The 18,072-nt window shown below is 53.6% G+C and overlaps 4 protein-coding genes across 5 annotated transcripts; 2 read left to right on the plus strand and 2 right to left on the minus strand.

Annotated features, from left to right (window-relative positions):
* Nucleotides 1-91: 91 nt before the first annotated feature.
* Nucleotides 92-704, minus strand: COA3 (cytochrome c oxidase assembly factor 3). Its single transcript, XM_080633518.1, has 2 exons — nt 501-704; nt 92-425 (listed from the first exon to the last, which is right to left on the minus strand). Exons 1-2 carry the CDS (start codon nt 682-684, stop codon nt 313-315), a joined length of 297 nt encoding a protein of 98 aa, XP_080489644.1. The 5' UTR covers nt 685-704; the 3' UTR covers nt 92-312.
* Nucleotides 705-966: 262 nt separating this feature from the next.
* On the plus strand, nt 967-4,633 carry CNTD1 (cyclin N-terminal domain containing 1; the record flags this gene model as incomplete). The annotated part of the gene is made up of 7 exons (XM_080633282.1): nt 967-1,138; nt 1,208-1,283; nt 1,512-1,686; nt 2,643-2,805; nt 3,252-3,396; nt 3,778-3,874; nt 4,310-4,633. The coding sequence occupies 7 exons, from the start codon at nt 967-969 to the stop codon at nt 4,469-4,471; spliced, it is 990 nt and encodes a 329-aa protein (XP_080489408.1). The 3' UTR covers nt 4,472-4,633.
* Nucleotides 4,634-5,045: 412 nt separating this feature from the next.
* On the minus strand, nt 5,046-9,548 carry BECN1 (beclin 1). The gene is made up of 11 exons (XM_080633198.1): nt 9,416-9,548; nt 9,275-9,342; nt 9,137-9,195; nt 8,722-8,812; nt 8,412-8,548; nt 7,817-8,011; nt 7,457-7,603; nt 6,772-6,921; nt 6,626-6,686; nt 6,024-6,166; nt 5,046-5,729 (listed from the first exon to the last, which is right to left on the minus strand). Exons 1-11 carry the CDS (start codon nt 9,540-9,542, stop codon nt 5,561-5,563), a joined length of 1,347 nt encoding a protein of 448 aa, XP_080489324.1. The 5' UTR covers nt 9,543-9,548; the 3' UTR covers nt 5,046-5,560.
* A 207-nt stretch (nt 9,549-9,755) lies between these two features.
* On the plus strand, nt 9,756-16,450 carry PSME3 (proteasome activator subunit 3). Of its 2 annotated transcripts, XM_080633199.1 has the most exons (11): nt 9,756-9,888; nt 10,400-10,432; nt 10,738-10,800; nt 11,270-11,374; nt 11,684-11,732; nt 12,313-12,425; nt 13,048-13,116; nt 13,334-13,401; nt 13,546-13,600; nt 13,833-13,919; nt 14,864-16,450. In XM_080633199.1, exons 1-11 carry the CDS (start codon nt 9,847-9,849, stop codon nt 14,942-14,944), a joined length of 765 nt encoding a protein of 254 aa, XP_080489325.1. In that variant the 5' UTR covers nt 9,756-9,846; the 3' UTR covers nt 14,945-16,450. The 2 variants fall into 2 exon arrangements, with proteins under 2 accessions (XP_080489325.1, XP_080489326.1); XM_080633200.1 differs by lacking the exons at nt 9,756-9,888; nt 10,400-10,432 and adding an exon at nt 10,452-10,660.
* Nucleotides 16,451-18,072: the final 1,622 nt, after the last annotated feature.

Below are 18,072 nucleotides of genomic sequence, written 5' to 3' on the forward strand. Positions count from 1 at the left end.
AATAAAGAGCAAAGCAGAAACTTGCCCCATCTCAGCAGACACCGGAGCTGGACTCTGACCAGCACCGACATCACCAGGCACCGACGCAGGCTCCAGACGGGGTGTTTATTAGTGGGAGCGATGGGCAGCTCTGCCCTTCCCAGGAGCAGGTTCCTGGCAAAGGCAGCCGCCTGCGGGGGAGCCCCAGGCGCGTCTCCCTGCACCGCATCGGGCAGGCCCAGACCCCGCACCCGGGGCCGGGCGCTTCCCCCTCCCGCGCCGCGGGGGCTGCAGCTCACGCCGTTCACTGGGGCCAGGCCGGGCGCTCCACGCTCAGCTCGCTGAGCTCTCAGCCCGCGCCCGGGCCCGCGCCCGCGCTGCCTCCGCCTCCTGCTCCAGATCGTCCAGGAACCGCTCCTGCGACACCGAGTAGAAGGTGTACGCGTCTGCGGGGTGCGTTAAGGAGAAGAGCGGGAGCGGAGCGGAGCGGTCCCGGTCCCCCCCCCGGCCCCGCAGGATACAGATCCCGACCGTGACGGCGCCGATGCCGAGCGCCAGCAGCACGTTGCGGCCGCGGAGGCGGCTCCGCAGGGCGCGCTCCACCTGCTCCATGTGCAGCCGCTGCTGGGGGCTCAGCCCCGGCTCCTGCCGCGGGTCAATGCGCCGCGCGAACGCCGCCTCCCGGCCCGGCTCCTGCGCCGCCATCTTCCCCGCCGCTTCCGTGCAGCGTGTGACGTCACATCCAGCAGGGCGATGCGTCCAATCGGAAGTGGCTTTGGAAGCGGGGCGTCGAGTGGTTGGCTGCGGCGCGGCGCGCGGCTGGCCGGAGCGGAGGGACGCTCTGATTGGCGGAGCGGGGCCCCGTGCCCGCGCGCGTGCTGAGGTGTGGCCCCGCTGTGAGGGGCCGCCGGTCCCGGTTGCGCTCCCGGGCCTCACCGGCGGGGCCGAGGCCCTGCGGTGCCGTTGGAGCATTTACCAGAGCGGGCAATGGGCTCCCAGGGGCAAGCAGCATCCCGGTGCCATGACCTGGGCCCTGCCTTTGGCAGGGTGTCCCCGGAGGTCATCGAGGACGCGCTGATCCGCCTGGCCATGGAGAACGAGCGGCACCTGAGCGAGCTGCCCGAGGGGGCCGGGTGCTTCAAGGAGGCGCGGATCGTGGGTGAGGCCCAGCCTGGCGGCCTGTGCTGGTCAGGGCCGGGGCAGGGGTGACTCTGCTCTTCTCTTGCAGAGTTCATATTCCTCTTGGCTGAAAAGTGGTGCCTGGACCAGTCGGCGCGGTACCAGGCAGTGGAGTTACTTGAAAGGTAACGAGCATCTCGGGTGTGCAGTGCGTTCCTTGTCTCTCTCATGTGGTTCCGCTGGCTGTGCCCTGGACCGCTCGCTCAACCAACCTGTGATGAGTTTTTGCAGCCCCAGAGCTTTATCTCTTTGCTCGTTTAGCTCAAATTTTGAGCTGAATACATGCAGAACTGCTGCTTTTCCTTTTTCTTAGCAGAAGAGAACTGTTTTCTGAGCGGTTTTGGGTTTTGTAGGTTTATGATCAAGCAGGTGGAACGAATCTCTAAGTCCTCTAGGAAGAGCATTAAACACTGTGAGCAGGGGGGAGGCAGCAGCTGCAGCTCTCTGGAAGATCAGCTCTACAACACATTTGTCCTGCGGCTCGTGTCATGCATTCAGCTCGCGAGCAAACTGTCCCTGCACTATAACGTAAGCCAAATGAACTTGTTCTTGTCATGGCTTTTAGCAGTGTAGGAAGCTATGTGGTACATTTATGTCTCTTAAAAAGAAGATTAGAAATAAAGAGGGCCATGAGAGCAATCAGGGGCTGGAGTACCTTCCGTATGGAGCCAGGCTGAGAACATTGGGGCTGTTCAGCCTGGAGAAGGGAAGCTGCATGAAGACCTCAGAGCAGCTTCCAGTGTCTGAAGGGGGCTACAAGGATACTGGAGAGGGACTTCTCATCAGGGACTGGAGCGATAGGACAAGGGGTGATGGGTTCAAACTGAAACAGGGGAAGTTCAGGTCAGATATAAAGAAGAAGTTGTTTACTGTGGGGGTGGTGAGGCACTGGAACAGGGTGCCCAGAGAAGTGGTAAATGCCCCATCCATGGCAGTGTTCAAGGCCAGGTTGGACAGAGCCTTGGGTGACATGGTCTAGTGTGAGGCTTCCCTGTCCATGCAGGGGGTTGGAACTGGACGATCTCAAGGTCCTTTCCAACCCAAACAATTCTCTGATTCTATTATTTCCTCTTTGAAAGCTATTACTGATCATAAAATGCAAAGTATATTGAAATGGAGACCTAAATTTAGGTTTAAACATTAAGGGCAGATGAATCGTCACTTGTCAAGTAGCAATTTGTGAGGAAATGTTCCCAGTATTGGGGGAAAAAAAGTACAGGCAGTGGGGAAAAGTCAGTCTGTGGTTGTTGAAAGCTGTATGTCTGCAGGGGGAAAGATTGTGGGGTAGAGGAAACCTTGGGGAGAGAAGGTCCGAAGTGGAGTTTTAATTCCAGCTCAATAGAGGAGTTAGACAGGGTTAGAGAGCCATGGGAGCTGCAGTGGCTCCGGCTGAAATCCAGTGGGAGGAGTAAAACCAGGAGGTGCTTGCTTCTCCCGCTGCCCAGGAGCTCATTTGTCTTTTCTTCCCTCTTTTTCCTCCTCAGAGAGTTAACAGTGACGTAGCTTTAAAATTTCTGCAATCTCTGAAGTACTCGTACACGAAACAGGAGCTGCTGGAGTCAGAACTTGCTGTTCTGAAAACTCTGCACTTCCAGGTCAACGTCTTGACTCCTTTGGCTTACGTAGAACTGCTCCTGGAGGTTCTGGGTAAGAGGATTAAGAGGAGAGGATGGGAAAAGGGTTTTCAAAAGGTGTAATAGAGCCATTGCTGGTTTGAACCAGAATGTCTCCTATTACAGATTTTGGCATATGGTGCATTCACATTGTGCAGGGCTTTACTGGTTGGGTAAGAGCTTTGTCCTTTCTAGAATCCTATGAGTGCTGTTGGACAGCATGTTGAACATGATGTGTTCAGAAGAATGAGAGTTTAAAACCCCCAAAACCTAATGTAAGGACATGTTTTCTACAAGTGCCCAGGTCTAACAACCTGAATTTAGGTATCAGTGAGATGATACTGAGCTTGAGAAAGCCTGTGGCACTCAGAAGCAAGGAGCAGTTGGCACCAAGAATCTCCATCTGTGGCTCACGGCTTCTTTCTAATCCAGTTTCATGCCTTGGGATGTGGTGCTGATCCTGTGTGATCTCTGTGCTAGGGTACAATGGCTGCTTGCTTCCCACCAAGCCTTTACATCAGATGTGCATTCAGCTCCTTGACTTCTCCTACCTTGCACGAGATGCCATCTACGACACTCTCTTGAAGATCGCCGTTGAAAACTCCACACCAAGCAAACTGCAAGTGTGAGTAGCTCCCATGTCTGATGCTTTAACTATTTGAAATGAAAACCCTAAAAAACCTGTAAGAAATAGTAGCATAATTCCCATGATGCCATTTTGGGGGGGCATGTTTTTAAAAAACAATAATTTTGGGAGGCTTTCAGCATTTCTTGAGCTTAATGTTCAAAGCAATGTGCTTCTACACAGGTGCTTTATGGGCAAGCTAGGGAAATGTTTAATGTAATCATAAACCCCCAGCTTTGGCACTGTCCATTAAAGTTAACAGCATCAGGCTCTGTTTGGACTGAGTAAGTGAACATGTGCTTTGCAGCCCGGCCAGAAGCAGGTGCTTTTGAGCTGCAAAGCTGGCATTAATGACACCAAGAGACACTTTTACTTCTGCAGAGCAAAGTTTTTGACAGTGAAGGAAGATTTCATGCTCTTGGCTGTAGGAATCATCAGCACAAGCTTGTTCGTACTAAACCCTGGGCAGTGGAAGCAGGTACAGTCACTTCTAAAGGTGTTGGCTCTATGTGGGTTGTTGAAGTGCAGCAGGAAGCATGTGTGAGGGTGTTGGAAGGCTCCTGCTTGCACTAGTGTGTGTATGTCCTCGTGCTTCAGTGTCTCCATAGCCAGAACAAACCCCATACAAGTGAAGTAATACCATGGAACTACTTCACAGCCTGTAGCTTTTTCACCTCTTCAGTAGAAGTGATTAAAAAAGAAAATGCAAAAAAACCCATAAAAAAACCCTAAACCAAGCAAACCAACCCCCAACCACATAGAAAACATACTGAGAGGCTTCACATTTGTTGAAGTGTGGCCATGGAGCACTTACTCCCATTATTCCCATTAGATTTGCAGGATTAAGAAGTATGTCTGTAAAGGAACATCTTTTAGGCACTGTTAGTAAGTAGCTCTCTTGGTTTTTTTTAAGGTTGTGGAGCATTTGAACTGTATCACTGGCATCACTTCACAGAGCATACAAGATTTTTCTTATGCAGTACTGAAACAGGTCATTGGCAGCACCACTCCGAGGCAGTGCTACAGGAGCTGTGGAACAAAAGCTCTGGAACACAGAATTGGGCCTCTTCAGTAGAGCTGCCTGCCCTGGGGCAGCAAAGCACTGCCACTGCCCAGAGCACCCCATGCAATTTGCTTTGCTTTTGTTTGGAACATTGCTGTTAAATTAGAAAAGCTCCTTTCAGGCAACACCCCAGTGCTGTGAAGGGAGGCACCAGGAGCCAAGTAGAAATAACCTCTTTGGGCAGAAAAAGGCTTTATTGTAAGACCTACATCAGCTTAGTTACGACTAAAAGTTTCCTTGAACAAGGAGAAAGCTCTAAGGAGTCATGTTCTGAAAAGGCAGCAAGGCACATGGCGTGGTAATGGCACTAGGAGCAGCTCACAACCCCATTACAAACAGAGCTGTACTTACTTTCTGTATTTGCTGCTGCTTTAAAACTAACTTGTCTCAGGCTGCCGGGATATTCCTGTGTCCCCTCTCTGCCCCCACCCCAGCAGGCAGTTGCCCACCTCTGTGGTCAAAGGGACAACTCCCCCAGTTTGGAAAGCGATGCAACTGTTGTGATAGCAGGGGCTTGCTGAGCCCGTCGCTGGGAGCTGTGCCCAGCCCACGTCGCATAGAAGCACTCTCCTTGTAGAATAGTGTTTTATTATTTACTGGGTGCACCTCCAGGTGAGAACAGGCTGCAGGAAGTATCACAAACACCAGCATCATCCCAGCTAACAGTACTTGAAGCAGTATCAAACCTTGCTACGTTGAGTGGCACAGAGTACTGACATGACTTAGAATCCTTTATTTCAGACTGCAGTTACAGTGAGTTCCTCCACATACCTGTGTTTATAACACTTCTCTAATCTGTGTTCAGCTGTAAGAGTGGTATTGAACTCACCCATTTGAAGTTCAGCAGTAATTTCAATCTATAAACCTCAAAGTGCCAGTTTAGCATTGACTTAACAGCTTTTTATTCTGTTCAGCTCCGTGACACAACTTTACATATTGCTTTTCTATATACTACTTGTAATAATGGTCTTTTAAATAAAGTGTCTTGTGGTTTTTTGGTATTGTAAACATTTTATACTGGTTATTAAGAGACATCTTCATGTGACTTTCTCCGACGGAACGCAGACATCCTGCAGCTGCCAGGATGAGTTCTTCCCATGGTTACTTGTTATAGAACTGAGAGGAGACCCAGGCAAGACCCCACTTCAGGTTAGTTAACATGAATTTCAGTGCTTTTGTCCATTGCTCCTCAGAGTTAAATTGTGTTTTAATAGAGTAAGAGCCACCGCTGCCACCTGTGTCTTCAATCTTTCCTTTCTCCACGTCCATCCTAGACCATACAAAGCTTCATTAGTGTGTTACTAGTGCAAGCATTTCATTTCCATGTGACATTTCAACCTGACATTTATGTTATGTAAGAATTCTTTGGTTTTAACTGAAATCTAGCAAGCCTCAGGTCTTCACCTGAGGAACAGGCGTTAAGTTCCAATTAAACTAAGCGAAATGGGGTAATCTTGCACATTATAAAGACCACGGGCCGATTCCAGGGCAGGACAGGGTCAGTCGGTGCTGTGTTGGGCTGCACACGAGGTGTTCACTTACTGTATTAGACAGCAGCACTCACCTGTAGGGCAAACAAAACCGGGTTTCCCCTTTCTCCACTTCCTCTTTAAACTGCTGCACGCAGTCCAGGAAAGCCACCATTGCGTGGTCAAATTTATTGTCCCAGAAGAACCTCAGGCCTCCAGAACAGTACAAGGGAAGCTCCTGGAAAAGAGATGGGTTTCAAGCACTCTAAGCATTCCCATTTAGGTATAGTCATTGCAGCTCTTTAGTCCTCTTTAGTGTGAGGCTTAAATTTGTCATGGGATCCTTAGAAATGGTTTGTGGCACGTTGCAAGCATGACTTGTTTTGTGGTTGGTGCCTGCTATGTGCAGGCTTGGGTTCCTAATCACCAACAGCCAGCCCAAACCATCTTCCTCTGGCCAGTGCGTGCAGTGTTTGGGTCCAGAGTCCTGTTGTTTTTAACCAGGTGGTAGGAAGAGCAGCTTGATACAGGATATGGAATTACGAGATTAGATATTAGTTATTACATTAGATATTTTGTTTGAGAAGTTGCAGCACATAGTTATCCTGTACCACAGATTCATAAAAAGCTGGTTTGCCTTCTGTGACCAGGGCTCTGTGGCACTCAAGGTCAATGTGACTTGGGTAGGGTCTCTTACCTTTGATTTGTCCGTGAGGGACTCTAAATATGAGTGGTTGCCATATGGTACAAGACGGTATCTGGAAGGAGATAGGATTCACAGGCAGATGAGCCCAACTGTCTCCGTCTGGGCCAGAAGCAAAAGGTGTGTTATATGGCATGTACCTTTGAAACTTCAGGCCCATTTTGTTTGCAAGGGCATGGAGCAGCAGCACAGTCTGCCCCCAGGCAGCGTTGATCTCATTCCATTCTACAGGAACGCTGGGGAGACGGCCAAGTCTGAAGTTATTTATTGTGCCAAACTGACCACTGTGCCTGTGATAAGAGGAATTAGAAATAAACTGTTGGAGCAGGAACAGCTTCTGGCAGTAAAGTGTGTGATGGCTGGGGTGCAACAGCCATCCACCATGCACGGGGAGCTCAGCAAAGGGGGTTTGGGGCTCTGATTACAAAGTGTACTTAAATAGCAAGCTTGTTATCTGTTTATCATGGAATCCCGGACTGGTTTGTGTTGGAAGGGACCTTGAAGCTTATCCAGTTGCAACCTCTGCCACAGGCAGGGACACCTTCCATTAGAGCAGCTTGCTCCAAGCCCCTGTGTCCAACCTGGCCTTGAACACTGCCAGGGATGGGGCAGCCACAGCTTCTCTGGGCACCCTGGGCCAGCGCCTCAGCACCCTCACAGGGAAGAGCTTCTGCCTAAGAGCTCATCTCAGCCTCCCCTCGGGCAGGTTAAAGCCATTCCCCTTGGCCTGTCCCTACAGGCCCTTGTCAACAGCCTCTCTGCAGCCTCCTATAGGTACGTGTGACCCCATTAGTGCTGTCCCTGCTCCGAGCAGCCTCACAGTACCAGATGTGGAAGGTGGCGTTGAACACGTTGGTTTTCTTTAGTTTATCCAGTTGCATCTGGGCATAGCGCATCTGGTTCTCCACACTCTTCAGCTCATCGTCCAGCTCCAGCTGTTGCCTCTTGAATTCACAGTATTCCTTCTGATACCTTTGAACAAGGGCAAGACAACAAATGGCAAGTGCTTTTACAGACAAGCGATTGCTCTCCTGGTACTCCAGGGCTTACTTGGCAATGGCAACTCCACTTTTGCAAAGACCAAGCCACCTGCATTTGGCTGTTACTTACAGCTTTCTCTACATTATAATCTCATTTATCTGTTACTTAAAATCCCTGCCATAAACTGAGCTGTGGGTCACTCACTGAGCTTCTTCCTGCTCCAGCCGCTCTGCCTCTGCCCGGACTCTCTCGAAGTCTTCAGCCACAACCTTGCGATTCTTCTCGACATCCTCCAGCTCCTGGATCAGCTGCTCTTCTTCCAGTGCGAGTTCCTTCAGTTCCATCTGCAGCTTCTCCTTATCATCCTCATTCATTTGTTCCAGGATCTCCAGACACCTCCTAAAGGAGAACACCAGGATTACCAAACCAGGGATGCTGGGAGGCTCCTGCTGGCAGCAGTGCAGACGGGGACTGGGATCTCCCATTCTTGTTATTCCCAAGCTGTGTTGATTCTGCACCATGAGTCAGGAACACACAGAGCAGGGGAGCAAGATGGTGACCAAGGGCTGCTGCTTCCTGCCTGACAGGAACTGCCTCTGTGGAGCTCTTGATTGCACTGGAATGCCACAGACCTCAGCTGGAGAAGCTGTAACCACGGGACTCTCACAAGCAAAGGTTTCATGTCATTCAAAGAAAACCCCAAATACTCAAGTCAGGGATATCTCAATGGTCAGGGGAAGGCTCTGGGCTTTCCCCAGCCTAAAGCTGCTTGGTCCTGGGTTGCCTCCAGCTCACTCACTTGTAGTTCTGGCACTCGTTCTCTGTGATGTTAAGCTGTGTGTCCAGCTGGTCCAGCAGCGTGTCCGTGCACTCCTCACACAGAGGGTGATCCACGTCCGTCTGCCCGGACATGATGTCAAAGAGATCGCCGGTGACCTGCAGGAAGCATTTGCCATCAGGTTGGGTGAAGCTGTGGCTGCTGCTGGCTTCTCACCCAAAACTCACCACCAATAACACTGGGAGGCCAGTGCTGCATCTCCCAGAGCATCCAGAACTAGCGCTGCTCTGGCTCGGAAGTGCCCAAACTTACCAGCTTGCATAAAACTTGCCTTCAGTCTGCGGCTGAGGTTTTCCATGGTGCCGCCATCCGATGCCTCCCCGATCAGCGTGAAGCTGTTGGCACTTTCTGTTGACATCATTCTTGGAAAGAATTTAATGGAGAGCTGAGTGCTGAGGGGCCAGGCTTAAACCTGAGGCTGGGTTAAGAGGCAGAAGGGACGAGCACAGGACAGAAGGAGCTGGACTGTGGGTGAGCTCTATGGGACGGTGGGTTGGGTTCACCCGAAGGTAAGTGGCAGCCCCAGGCAGTGCCACGCACTCTCGGAGGAAACAGAGGTCACACAGGACTGGCTGCTACGTGTAGGGCTCAGCTGCGCCCTACCCCGTTCCGCGGGTAGGGATGGGACAAACGCGACCCCATTTCCCCGGGCCTCCCCGCGGCGGGGCTAGGGACCGCGGCCATACCTGGCCGGCGGGATGAACCGCCTGGACACGCCATCCTGCCGGTTCTCCGCGAAGGCTTCCTGCGGGGCAAGCGGACACCGTCACCGGGCGGGGGGGGGTAAGGGGACACCCCCACCTCTGCGCCCGACCCCGCCGTACCTCCGTCAGGGCGCTTTCCTCTTCGTTCGCGTCGCCAGGCCGGGCCGGGGCGGCGGCCAGCAGCGGGGCTGCGGGAGAGGAGGCGTTACCCGTGTCCGGGCCCGGCCCGCCGCCCCCCGCCCGCCCGCCGCGCCGCGGTACCGGTGAGCTCCTGGATGGTGAGGCGGTCCAGGATCTTGAAGGAGGTGTCGAGCTTCAGCGGCTGCCCGCAGCGCTGGCACACGAAGCTGACCTGCGCCGTGCCGCCGGCCGCGCGGCTACCCTCCATGCCCGCTCAGCCCCGCGCCATCGCCACCGCCGCGCGGCGGATGTGACGTACGGCCGCGGGGCGCGGTCCTGTCAGGGCTGTAAGGGCTGTGTGTGAGGTGTGTGGAAGCGGGCGGCCATTTTTCCCGTGAGCGGCCAGGACCTCGGACGGCGGCGCGTGCGCGCGGCGGCGGGAGGCGCGCGGCAATTGGCGGGCGCGCCGCGTGAGGTCAGTTCCGGTGGTGGCGGCGACGCCGGTGTTGGGGCAGCGGCAGCGCGGCCCCCGCGGCATCACCCGGACCGGACGCTCCCCGCCTGCCGCCGCCATGGCCTCGCTGCTCAAGGTGGACCCGGAGGTGAAGCTCAAGGTGCGCGCCCCTCTAACGGCCTCCCCCCTCTTCAGCGCTCCCGCCGCTGCCGCGCGGGCTGGGCCCGGGCCTCGGGGCGGGGCGGCCCCACGCCACCGCCGCCGCTGCCCGGTGGTTTCACCGCGGTCGTTGGTCCTGCGGCTGTTGGACGTGAGGTCGCTGAGCACGGCCCAGCCGCCGCCGCCGCTGCACTGGGAGGACGGGCGCTGGCCCAAACGAGGCCTGGGACCTGCCCCCCCCGCGCCCGGTGCCTCCGCCAGCTCGGGCGGGAGCTGCGCGGTGTCGGGCTCTCCTCGTGCCGATGGATGGTCCGTGGGGCCCGGCCCGCGCAGGCGGGGCTGGGGGAGCTGCTGGCGGAGCGGAGGAAGCAGCTTCTGGCTCCTCCGGCAGCGGCCGCTCAGCGCCGAGCGGCTCGGTCAGCTCCCGGTGGTCCCTCGGAGGGTGGGAGCCGCCCCCGAGGCGCTCGGTGCGATTCGGGAGTGACTGAGCTGCTGCTTTTCTCCTTCTGCAGGTTGATTCCTTCAGGGAGCGGATCACGAGCGAGGTGAGGATTCCCCTGCGCTGCCCCTGGTGGGACAGGGAAGAGCCCATCGGGGCTATGTCCCTGAGAGACCTGGCTGTGATCTGAGCCTTTCCAGGAAGCTCCGCAGCGCATCAGCTACCAGCCATGGCGAGGGCTTGAGCCTCGTGCTCTCCTGGCCCATTCTCACCTTGCCTTAGTGTGACAGCAGCCACAGCACTCACGTTCTCTCCTGTTTCCTGCCTTTGGACAGTTAGTTTCCTGCTGTTCTCTGGTGGTGGGAACCGCGCAGCGCTGTTTCCCATCATTGTCTGTTCTTTCTCTCTCAGGCTGAAGACCTGGTGGCAAACTTTTTCCCAAAGAAGCTGTTAGAACTCGATGGGTTCCTCAAGGTGAGATTTTCTGTCTCCTTTTTAATCTCCAAGCTGAGCACTGACAGCACCGTAGCAGGTCCTGTCCTGTTGTATCTTTCGCTGTGTTGCACGGAGATGAAGCGGCAGCTCGGTCGCTTGCATGCATTTGAGTGCTGTTGGCTCTAGAGGGGGTGCTTCCCCTTCCAGTTCTCTTTGTGTGACCACATTTATCTTTCTTACATGTTTTGCTATGTGGGGCTGTGCTGTGCTCCCACATGGCTCCAGCCCTGCAGGCAGTTGATAGCTCTGATCCGGGCTGGAGCTGGTACGCTGCTCTTGGGTGGAGGGAGGGCTCCTCACAGACTTATTGTTAGACCCTTTCTGTTTCATTTGTCCTTATTTTATAGTTGGATACGAGAGAGAGATGAATCTTTTGTCTTCTCATTGTGTTTGGTGGGACAGAATTTCTTCACTCATAATTAAATAACAAATCTGCTTTATTTTCCAGGATCCTATCCTGAATATTCATGATCTTACTCAGATCCATTCGGACATGAACCTCCCAGTGCCTGACCCAATTCTTCTCACAAACAGCCACGATGGACTGGATGGGGTAAGGTTACTCTCTTGGCTGTGATCCCTGCTTCTCTTGATTAAAACTGCATGGCTTGCCCTGCGCTGGAGTAGGGTCTGTTTGCACTCAGTAAAGGGCTATGGCTCTCCCCAAGGCTTTTAGGAATTGGTCTCTCAAGTGTGGGAAGTCTGCTGAAGGCAGTACTGTGCTCTGCAGACCTCCTTTGCTTTTAAGGAAGGATGCTTAGATCCAGGAGCGTAGCAGAGGCTCTGAAGTTTTCCTTGGTTCTTTTGGGATGCTGCTCTAGCTCTCGAGTAGTTTGTGAGTAGAACATTTTGTGTGTTTTAGCCAAATATGAAAAAGAGGAAGCTGGAGGACCGCGAGGAGACCTTTCAGGGTAAGAGTCCCCAAGTCCCTCGTGTTGCTGCTTGCACCCTGAACCAGTGCACCGTGCCCTGGGCATATGAAATGGCATGAATCCCACTTGCCCTGTCCTGACAGTAGCTGCTGCTCATGCAGGCCTGTCCCCGCGACCTCTCCAAGCTTGACCTGCACTTCTGTTGAGGAGGAGTCAGGTTCCAGCTCTCAGAAGCATAATTAGGACTTCTCTGATAGCCACAAGTAGTGCTTGGTTTGCTGATAGAGGCAGCTCATCTCCCTGTGGCTCTCCTTGTCTGGAGGAAGATATCAGGCTTTGGATTAAGCTGAGGCACAAACAGCTCACACATGTGGAGCAGGAAATCCCTTGTGCCCAGGCTCAGCAGCCTGGAGCTCTTCAGCTTCACGTTCTCTCTTCTCCTTGCTTTGTGGTAACTGCTGTCATCCCATGTCAGATCTCCCCTTCCCCAGGTTAGCTATAGCCTGACTCAGTGTCCACAAGCCTTGTAGGAGATCAGATGCTCAGGTGGCCCTTCGGTCTGATCCGCTGGTGCAGCAATTCCTGTGCGTCCTGATGAGGTGTTTTTCTCTGCTGGTAGGTACCAAAGTGTTTGTGATGCCCAATGGGATGCTGAAGAGCAACCAGCAGCTGGTGGACATCATTGAGAAAGTGAAACCAGAAATCAGGCTGCTTATTGAGAAGTGTAATACGGTGGGTATGAGCACTGGAGCAAGTGGAAGCAGGAGAATGGAGGCAAAGCTGCTCTGGGTGGAAGGAGCCGACCCCTCTGTACTCTGTGGATGAGGAAAGGGAGGATGTGTATTGCAGTGGCTGAGAGTGGCTGGGGGTAGGTGCAGGGAAATAGTCCTAGAATCCCAGCTTGGAAGGGACTTCAGGGATCATCTGGTGCAACCTTTGTAGGCAAAGCATGACCTACACTAGATATCCCAGCACTCTGACCAGCTGAATCTTAACAGCGTCCAGTACTGAGGCATCCACCACTTCCCTGGGGAGATTATCCCAGCAGCTGATTGGTCTCAGTGGGAAAAACTTTCCTGTGCCCAGGTGGAATCTCCCCAGGAGTAACTTGTGCCCATCACCCCTCCCCTTCCCCATGTGAGTCCTTGTCAAAAGGGAGTCTCACTCTTCTTTGTAGCCACTGGAACATGGGGGTAGGGCCTTCCTGGAGCCTTTTCTTCTCTAGGCTGAACAAGCCCAGCTCTTGACTTTGGATCATCTTTGTGGCCCTTCTCTGGCCCCTCTCCATATCTTTTTGAGCACGGTCTCTGTGGAGGTGTCGGTATTGATCAGTGCTGTGATCTCTCCACCACAGGTCAAAATGTGGGTGCAGCTTCTCATTCCCAGGATAGAAGATGGAAACAACTTTGGTGTTTCTATTCAGGTGAGGCACTGCTGGCTCTACTCACTGCCCTGCTGCAGGAGGAGCTGTGCTCCAGGGACAGGGATCTCTTGGCTTCCTCTGAATCTTTCATTTCAGAGTGTTCACTCAGGTTTTAAAAGCCCAGCCTGAGCTTGACGTGGCACTGCTGGGACATGCTGCTTGCAGAGCCTGAGTGAGCAGTCTCGTGCAGCTAATGACTTCCTCCTCTTCCCTGCAGGAGGAAACAGTTGCTGAGCTTCGAACTGTGGAGAGTGAGGCAGCGTCCTACCTGGACCAGATTTCTAGGTAGGCATGCAAGGACAGGCCTCGGGGCCCTTGGGAAAGGGAAGTGCTTGGGGAGGGTCCCCCCAGCTTTCCTAGGGCAGCTTGGGCCGGAAAAAGATCTCGGTGCTGTTAATCTGACCTTTAGTCTCTCCCTTTTCTTACCAGATACTATATCACAAGAGCAAAATTGGTTTCCAAAATAGCTAAGTACCCTCATGTGGTAAGTGAGTGGGGAAGTGGAGATGTACATGGTACATGCTGCTGCTTTTTGGGACTCTTTGGGCCACTTTGTCACTGTCCTTTTTGGGCTGAGGGTCTTGGGGGTGGGGGGGGATGACAGGGAGGGATTGTGCAGGGATGCAGGACATCTGCAGTAGAGGAGAGCAGCTGAAGGGGGGTGGTTCCCTTGGTGCTGAGGAGGCAGCGCTGGGCTCAGCCTCTGCTCCCTGCAGGAGGACTATCGCCGCACCGTGACCGAGATCGACGAGAAGGAGTACATTAGTCTGCGCCTGATCATTTCAGAGCTGAGGAATCAATATGTAAGTGGAAAACTGGAGCTTGCCAACAGGAGAGAGCCTTTGTGACCCTCCTGCACTGCCCTTCCCCTTGGGGTGCACCCGCTCCTGCCTCCTCCCCGCTCTGCTCTGGCTCTGATGAGAGGAGCTGGCTGTCACCTCTCCTGGGGGTGCTGGTGGCTAGCACAAGATACTCCTTCCACCTCCTGAACTCTCCCTGCAGTCCAAGCTATCCCAGGGGTCCTTAGGGAAGTCTTTTCTGTGTTACATGTAGTGACTTAGAATCATAGAACAGTTAGGGTTGGAAAGGACCTTCCAGTTCCAACCCCCCTGCTATGGGCAGGGACACTCACACTAAACCATGGCACCCAAGGCTCTGTCCAACCTGGCCTTGAACACCGCCAAGGATGGAACATTCACAACCTCCCTGGGCAACCCAGTCCAGTGCCTCAGCACCCTCACAGTAAAGAATTTCTTCCTTATATCCAATCTAAACTTCCCCTGTTTCAGTTTGAACCCGTTACCCCTTGTCCTGTCACTGCAGTCCCTGATGAAGAGTCCATCCCCAGCATCCTTGTAGGCCGCCTTCAGATACTGGAAGGCTGCTCTGAGGTCTCCACGCAGCTTCTCTTCTCCAGGCTGAACAGCCCCAACTTTCTCAGCCTCTCTTCATACGGGAGGTGCTCCAGTCCCTGATCATCCTCGTGGCCTCCTCTGGACTTGTTCCAACAGTTCCATGTCCTTTTTATGTTGAGGACACCAAAACTGCACACAATGCTCCAAGTGAGGTCTCACTTCTGCACAGTCTGGCTGAAAGAAGCCCTTACCTTAAACTGGGGGTGCGACTGCATGCAAAGGATGAGGATAGTGCCAGCGTGAGCTATGCTGCTGCTTTAACCAGGGCTTGTTGTGAAGGCTGAATGCTGCATCCCCTCACCCTGTCTGAGTCCTTGTCTCCCTTTTTGCAGGTCACTTTGCATGACATGATCCTTAAAAACATCGAGAAGATCAAGAGGCCTCGGAGCAGCAATGCTGAGACCCTCTATTAAGTGTCAACGTTTGAACTTGAGAACTGTTCAGTCAGCTAAAGACCGTCATTGCCTTGGTTTGTTACGTGACTATCGAGATGGGAAACTGGCTGGAAATAGTATCGCATTCGTAGTTAAACTCTAAAGAAACTCTTGCCTAGTTTTGTGATTGGTTTTGTTCAGGTCTCAGGAGCTCTCCCTCCCTCTAGTAACTGGTACCGAGAAGGCCATGCTGCTTTGGGGTGCCCTAGAGGCTACTTCAGCGAGAGAGCACCAGCCAGGCAGGAACATTCCTTCATGCCTTTCTTCCTACCTGAGTAGGAGCGACACTAGAGACCAAGCCCCTGTCCTGCCCCATCTCTTAGCAGGGGTCTCTGGGAGTGGGGCAGACAGAGCATGCTGGGGTGGTGGTGCTGTGGAGGAGAAGCTGGCTCTTTGCTGCTGGGCCCCTCTGCTGCTGGTGCTCTGCAAGGACAGGGGAACCTGCCCCTCCTGGCCCTGGTGCTGCTGCGTGCTCTGCACTCCTGGCTCTCTCCTGACTGAGCAGAACCTGCCCCGTGTCCCTCTGCCTTGTCAGTTCTGGCTAGATCAGTGCAGAGCAGCACAAGGTGGTGCTTGAAACTCAGCTGGTCACTGTCCCAGCTGGTCAGAAGCTCGGGTGGCTTCTGCCCCTGGTTGTGATTCGACTTAGAGCCCCTTTCTTGGCTAAACCCAACGTTATTCACACACATCTTGCTGCCCCTTCAGCATGAGAGGAGGGAGGGCCCGAGGTCTGATACTAACTCCTGGTAGTCTCCACACGTGCTTAGGCTGAACCCCGCTGTCCCCTGGCAGTGCTCCCGTGCGGCTGGTGCTTGGGGTGAGGATGGCTGGTGCCCACCTCCCTGGTCCCCTGGCAGACCCTGTAGTCCTTCCCCTGCAGAGGGCATGCTCGTGTGCCTGGGGACTCTGCCGGAACATTTCATGGTCCATTACAAACCCCTTTGGGAATGACTGGTTGTGGTGCATCAGTTTCTGTGTGTGGCAAATGGGCCCAGAACGCTGCAGGCTCCAAAAGTTTTCTTATTTATAGTATTTCTACTTAAGTCCCCTCTTCAGGGAACGTGAAATCCTTTGTTTCAGGAACCTCACTGTTGCCCAGGTCTCGCTGTTACACCTGTATATTCTCATTGTGCAGTAGCCTTAATAGTTGTGTTCCCCCTATTGTAACAACAGTGACAAATGGAATGAATTCTCTCCTCTCCCTTTGTTTTTTACTTAGTTTCTTTGTTTCTTCTGCTTCCACCTCTAAGAGCCATGGTGTCTCTTGCTGGTTTCCCAGGGATTTGCCCCGAGTGTGGAGGGCTGCTGGCCCTTGCTATAGACTCTTCTGTTGTTGTTTGTAGTAAGTCAACTCTTAGTCTTCCCGCTAATAAATACTCAGTAACAAACCAACTGCATTCTGGCTGCTGTCTAGGAGCAGCACTTCCCCTTGTGTTTGTATTGATTCCTTTTCAGTTGTTGGGCTCTCTTTGCCAGATGAACGTATGTAACCTTTGACCATGTCAAGAAATTAAAATAAGATACTTGGAATTCTTCTAAGGTAGCCCCTTGTGTGTGATGCTGAGCTCCCAGGCTGCACAGGACCAGTGGCTGTGCCTGTCTCACATCCAGTTGCTCCTTCCCTGCATTCTCCTCATTCCTCTGTGTTGTAAACTGCTCTGCATTGCTTTGTAGGTTGATTCTACTGCAGCTTGCCTTTGGGCCCATGGTTTTGTGTTTGAGCTGCTCTGTCCCACCTCAGCCCAGTGCATGGGACTCGGGCACCTCGTGTGGTTTGTGTGGTGTCCCCTTGAGACTGCAGCATCCATTGCTGCGTGTGTTCCATTCCTCTCTTGCCTGCTCTCTGCATGTGGTGCCAAGGGAAGGGCTGTCCCCGGCCCCTGTGTCTCCTGCTGTGGGAGGCTCAAGGGCACGCTCCTGCCTTCCCTGTGCTGCTGGGGCTGGGAGAGTCCTGCTGGTGCCTGAGGCCGGAGCTGGGCTGGAAGCCAGGAGCAGGGGAGGGTTTCTTGTCCATGACCCTCACCCCTCAGCGCAGGGGTTTGCGCTCTGCTCTCCAAGTGGCACTGCGCTGTTGGGGCTGTTCACGGCTGACATCCCAGCTCCTACACGGGGACTGTTAAACTCTGGGAGGAGAACAAAGGCACAGCAGTTGGGTGCAGATGCAAACGCTCCCATTCTCCGCCGCTGTGGGGAAGGGTCAGGCAGTTCCCGCTGTTCTGTTGTACAGGAGCTGACCCCGTGAGATGAGGGAATGGGAGTTTTCCAAAGGCTGAGGTCTGGACTGGGGCGTGCTTCAGTCTTGCCTCCGTCGGGAGCATTGGCACAGGATTTCCTGTGCTGTTCTCTCCCAGGTGTCTGCCAGTCCCAGAGCTTCTGCTGCCTGTCTCTGGGTTTGGTTTCTATAGATGTGAGAGGCTGTTGTTTGCTCCCTCTACATCTCTGCAAGCAAACCCTCTCCTTGCTTTGTCTGGGAGATGTCTGCAATTTAGCAGAGGCACCGACGGGCAGCGTCTAAAAGAACTGGGAGCCAAAATAAACACCAGGAGGAGGATGTGAATTCTCCCTATCAGGTGTGGACCGGGGTGAAGGGCATCAAACACTATGAACCAAACAAGTCATGAACAAGTTATGCTGCTGTTTGAGAGACATGGCTTAAGCTGCCTCAGGCTTCTTTTGGAGAAGGTACATGAGCATCTCAGTGATGTGGCCCTTAAAGATCCCTGAGTGCTTCCATCAGGAAGGTATTGACCATGGGCTTCCTGGCTCTGCAGGCTCCGTTAGTTACTCTGCTTCCTGAAATTCCTCCTGCAAGATGCAGATGGATTTAGGGCTGTTCCGTCCTAAACGTTGCTCCCAGCAAGTGCAGGCCGATTCTTGTGTTGCTTGGAAGAAGCTTTGCAAGTCCTCCTCTTGAGAAGCGCAGCAGAAGCAGTGTTAGATAACGTGGTATCAGACACGCACCCACGGCACACACCCTGCAGCCCGGTCCTGCGGCCCTGGGTGTGTGCTGTGCGTTGCTTTGTCGTGGGGATGTCATTCCAGGTCAGGGTTTCTCTTTCTTTTCCAAAGCCCGACATGCACAGAACCAGGGCTGTTCCCACACTTTA

This window comes from Psittacula echo (genome assembly GCF_963264785.1).
Source record: "Psittacula echo genome assembly, chromosome: 23".
Lineage (NCBI taxonomy): Eukaryota > Metazoa > Chordata > Aves > Psittaciformes > Psittacidae > Psittacula > Psittacula echo.

Bases quoted from the DNA above. Each gene is read 5' to 3' on its own strand.
- COA3 (XM_080633518.1), bottom strand. From the start codon at position 684: ATGGCGGCGCAGGAGCCGGGCCGGGAGGCGGCGTTCGCGCGGCGCATT. The intron at 426-500 runs GTATCCTGCGGG...CGCACCCCGCAG, and splicing joins CGCCGTCACGGTCGGGATCT to ACGCGTACACCTTCTACTCG.
- BECN1 (XM_080633198.1), bottom strand. From the start codon at position 9,542: ATGGAGGGTAGCCGCGCGGCCGGCGGCACGGCGCAGGTCAGCTTCGTG. The intron at 8,813-9,136 runs GTATGGCCGCGG...ATTCTTTCCAAG, and splicing joins CGGTTCATCCCGCCGGCCAG to AATGATGTCAACAGAAAGTG. The intron at 8,549-8,721 runs GCAAGTTTTATG...TGCTTCCTGCAG, and splicing joins ACCTCAGCCGCAGACTGAAG to GTCACCGGCGATCTCTTTGA.
- PSME3 (XM_080633199.1), top strand. From the start codon at position 9,847: ATGGCCTCGCTGCTCAAGGTGGACCCGGAGGTGAAGCTCAAG. The intron at 10,433-10,737 runs GTGAGGATTCCC...TTTCTCTCTCAG, and splicing joins GGGAGCGGATCACGAGCGAG to GCTGAAGACCTGGTGGCAAA. The intron at 13,920-14,863 runs GTAAGTGGAAAA...CCCTTTTTGCAG, and splicing joins CAGAGCTGAGGAATCAATAT to GTCACTTTGCATGACATGAT.